This window comes from Nannochloropsis gaditana, assembly GCF_000240725.1.
Source record: "Nannochloropsis gaditana CCMP526 unplaced genomic scaffold scaffold1070, whole genome shotgun sequence".
NCBI classification, from domain to species: Eukaryota; class Eustigmatophyceae; order Eustigmatales; family Monodopsidaceae; genus Microchloropsis; species Microchloropsis gaditana.
In genome coordinates, this window is record NW_005802883.1 from 1 (window position 1) to 4,377 (window position 4,377).

General features: G+C 43.0%; 3 protein-coding genes across 3 annotated transcripts; all 3 read left to right on the forward strand.

Moving 5' to 3' along the window:
* Positions 1 to 2,642: 2,642 nt before the first annotated feature.
* Positions 2,643 to 3,075, forward strand: NGA_2101360 (uncharacterized protein; the record flags this gene model as incomplete). Its single annotated transcript, XM_005852587.1, has 1 exon — positions 2,643 to 3,075. A coding segment is annotated over exon 1 (350 nt), but the record flags the coding sequence as incomplete, so codon positions are not given.
* Positions 3,076 to 3,248: 173 nt separating this feature from the next.
* On the forward strand, positions 3,249 to 3,759 carry NGA_2101180 (copia ltr rider; the record flags this gene model as incomplete). Its single annotated transcript, XM_005852586.1, has 1 exon — positions 3,249 to 3,759. A coding segment is annotated over one exon (511 nt), but the record flags the coding sequence as incomplete, so codon positions are not given.
* A 1-nt stretch (position 3,760) lies between these two features.
* On the forward strand, positions 3,761 to 4,064 carry NGA_2101012 (gag-pol polyprotein; the record flags this gene model as incomplete). The annotated part of the gene is made up of 1 exon (XM_005852585.1): positions 3,761 to 4,064. A coding segment is annotated over one exon (304 nt), but the record flags the coding sequence as incomplete, so codon positions are not given.
* Between the last annotated feature and the right edge of the window lie 313 nt (positions 4,065 to 4,377).

Consider the following 4,377-nt stretch of genomic DNA (forward strand, 5'->3'; position numbering starts at 1 on the left):
TTATAGGATGGCAATCTTCAGTGGAAGATTGGAAGACTGGGACACCTGGAAAAGCGAGATTGAAAGCTTTATTGGTGCTAAGGACCCAGAGATGGCGGATATCATCGTCGGATTAATCGAGAAACCGATTTCCAGGGATGAGACACCATCATATAAGGAAAAGAATGCCAAAGGGTACTTCACCCTCAAGAAATATCTAAAAGGAGCATCGGCCAACTTGATTGAAAAGTTCCGTCCAAACAAGGATGGGGCTGGTGCTTTCAAAGCACTGACGGACAAATATGAATTGAGAGGAGAGACTCAAAAGGCATTACTTATGTCTGAGTTCAGCCTGCTCAACTTCAGTGAGAGTGGTGACCCGGGGGAAACTTTCGAAGCAGCTGAGGAGCTAGCGAGGAAAGTTAAGAATCGATTTGACATGATAATCGATGAATCTTATGCTACTGACTCACCTGATTAACAAAATTCCATCGGCTTATGGAGTTATGAAAGTGAGTTTGGAAACCCAAGATTCGATGACGTATGCTAATTTGAAGTCAAAAATGACCAATCATTTTGTGACTAATATAGCTAACAAGGTCAAAGATGACCAATGCCTAGCGGTTAGCTTTAATGGTTACTGCAATTGGTGCGGTAAATACGGGCATAAGGAAATTGAATGCCTCGTAAGGAAAAATGGTGGAGGCCGAGCGGGACCTCCTAATAATGGAAACAAATTGGGCCGGTATGAGCGTGTACCTGGCAACCCCTACAATGGCCCTGGCAAAGGCGGGCGCATTAGTTACGGACGGGGAAATGGAGGCCGTGGAGGCCGTAATGGACGTGGTCGTGGCAAAGGATTGCACGGCGGAAATGGTTGCCGATACTCTGGAAGTGCAAACCACTGGGGAAATGAATGCCCCAAGAATAAAACGGAGCACTCCTAAACGTGCTTGATGGCCACCGAGGATGTATCTGGAGACTTGAAACACAGACAAGTGAATTCTATAATGGTGGATAGCGGAGCTACATCCCACATGAAAAGAGATACTACAGAATTGATTAATGTCAGGCGACATTATGGTCACGTATATGTAGCTAATGGGAATGAGCTACAAGTACGTTACATCGGAGACTGGCTCATGGAAGTGAAGCACAGTGATGGCAAAATAAAAGGTGTCATGTTTAAGGATGTAATTGTAGTACCCAATCTGAGTCTCGATTTATTATCCATGGCAAAAATAGATAAGGCTGGTGGAAGAATTGTTATCCGTGAAGGAAAAGGTGTAATTAAAAAGGGTGACACATGTTTGCCGATAAGAAAGGTAGATAACATGTATATGTTAGACTGCTACGGGAAATCACGTGAGGAAGCTAATGTAGTTAACTCACCTGAATTGTGGCACCAAAGGTTCGGGCACATGAACTATGAGTACTTGAGGCAGATGGGTGAAATCGACGTTACAGGAGTACCAAAGGGGATGAAGAAACCTGGCGTTTGTGGAACGTGTGAGCGTGCGAAACAAACTAAAAAGAGTTTCGGGACCAAATGTAGGGAGAGGGCAAAGAAGCCTTTCGAACTAGTTCACACTGATGTACTTGGACCTGTAGAAGTACAATCACTTGGAGGCGCACGATATGCGATTGGATTTACAGATGATTACACCCGATGGAGGGTGGTATATCCAATGAAACACAAGTCGGAGTCCTTAGATTGCTTGAGGAGATACATTCAAGAAATGAAGGTATTACTCCATGATCATAAAGTGAAGACTTTAATTGGATTGAGATCTGATAATGGTGACGAATATACCGGCGTAGATTTCAAGAATTTCTGCAAGAATCATGGGATTAGACAGGATTTTGGTATACCATATGGACCGCAGGATAATGGTGTTGCCGAAAAGTCATGGCATGTATTATCAAACATGGCTCGAAGTCTGCGTATACAGGCTGGATTGGACAAACGTTTCTGGGCTGAAGCCCTCAACACTGCGACCTACATTTTAAACCGTACTAGGACTTCTGCACTGGGCCCAGGTGAAACACCCTACTACAAAATGTTCGGAAAGCATGCTAGTGTGAAGCATCTTAGAACTTTTGGATGCAAGGCGTTCGTCCATGATACGTCTGTCAAGAGAGGAAAATTTGATGATCGTGCTGTTGAAGGGATCATGATTGGCTACGATGACGTAGGGAACAATCCTAAATGTTATCGAATTTATATGCCTTCTCTTGGAAAATACATCAGATCTGGTCATGTAACGTTTGATGAGGAGACATTCCCAGAGAATATAAGGGAACCTAACATTAGAGTTGAAACTTATCATAATGAGGAAGAAGATGATAAGGATTCTATCAAGACAGTGGGGGCTCATCAGGAAGATGAGGTACCACCTCCTAATACAAATGAGGATGATGACGGCGTCAAAAATAGGTCACATCAAGATGAACACCCTGATGATCGTGATGTCGATCATGTCAGGGAGGATCCGTCGCAAGTGGGGGCGACAGGATGGAAAGGTACGGATAATATCATTCAGAATATGACTAATATGGGGCGCACGCGAAGCAGGACAAAGGCTCGCGAACATCATCGATTGGATGATGGATTAGCAACCATGGGAGGTAATTTAGCCTTTGCTGCAGCCTCAGAAATTGTCAATGAGGACTATCATCTTACGGAAGATGAGAGTGAGGTGCGAGCTGAAAGGAGGAAAGCCAGGGATGCAGAGACCAAGCCCACATGAGAAATGGTACCTGGAAATTAACCTTCTTACCGAAGGGAGAACGATGCATCTCGAGTGACTGGGTTGAAACTGATAAGCGAGATCAGAATGGCATCATCGTAAGGAGAAAGGCAAGATTCCTTGCAAAGGGCTACAGTCAAGAGTATGGATATGATTATCTCAACACTTATGCACCGGTTGCATCGATAACCACGATTCGTTTGATATTGGCAATTGCATGCATATTGGATCTTGAACTGGATAACATGGATGTAGACATAGCTTATCTTCAATCAGACCTTGAAGAAAAGATATACGTCAAACAACCACCTGGATACGAGCAGTATGGTCCAAATGGGGAAGAGCTAGTTTGTCTAGTGCATAAGTCATTATATGGCCTGAAGCAATCTGGACGTAAGTGGCATAAGAAGATTGATGGATGGTTCCGAGGGTACGGTTTCCATTCTTCTTCTGCGGATCCATACTTATATGTGAAGTTTGGATCTAGTGGTGAAATATTGGTTATCGTCTTATATGTGGACGATTTAATTATCACTAGTATCTCCAGGGAAATGGTAGATAAATTCAAGCACGCTATTTCAAAGGAATTTAGCATGAAGGACTTGAAGGAGCTCGATTGGATACTTGGTATGGCAATCAAACGTGATCGAGAAAAGAGAGTTATGGAAATCTCTCAAACGGCTTATATTGATATGGTACTCAATAAATTTGGAATGGCTGATTGCAAACCAGTATTAACACCGATGGAAGGAACACTGACGAAAACGAATGACAAGGAAATCAAGCCAGATAGTGGATACATGAATCTAGTGGGTAGCTTATTGTATGCAGCACTGGTAACACGTCCGGAAATTGCATTTGCAGTACAGTCGTTGGGGAAACACTTGCAAGGACCAAATGAAGAACATTGGATTGCTGCAAAGCGGGTATTGAGGTACCTGAAGGGTACTCGTGAGGTCGGACTCAATTACACAGGTAATTCTACGGGATCGTTTACCCTGGTAGGATACGCGGACGCGGATTACGCTGGTGATAAAGATAACAGACGTTCAACGTCTGGTTATGCTTTTACATTGAGTCATGGAGCAATTGTTAATACGATTGATTGGAGAGCCAAGCAACAAGAGGTGGTGGCTCTGTCGTCTGCTGAATCGGAGCTAATATCTGCTTGTTCAGCGACACAAACGGCAATTTATATTCGTCAACTACTTATGGACCTTGGATTTAAGCAAGATAAACCTACCATGATTATGGAGGATAATCAAGCTTGCATTGCGATGAGCAACAATCCGATTACGCATAAGAGGACGAAGCATATCGATGTTCGATATCATTTTGTGCGTGAAAAGGTTGAGAGTAAGGAAGTGGAACTGGTATACATTCCTACTCAGCATCAACTTGCAGATATTTTGACAAAACCTTTATCTAATATCCGATTAGCAATGATACGTAATCGAATGATGGGTTATAAGTCTTAATTGGCATTTGGAGGCAGCTGTGGGATCAGCTGTAGATATGTTAGAGATATGGTTATTGTCTAAGTGTGAGTTACAAGGTTTATTGAAATGGATCATATTTAAATGATTAGGAGTACGAGTGGGGGTGACGCGAATATAAGGATGACATGATGATGCTAAGGGAGCATGAG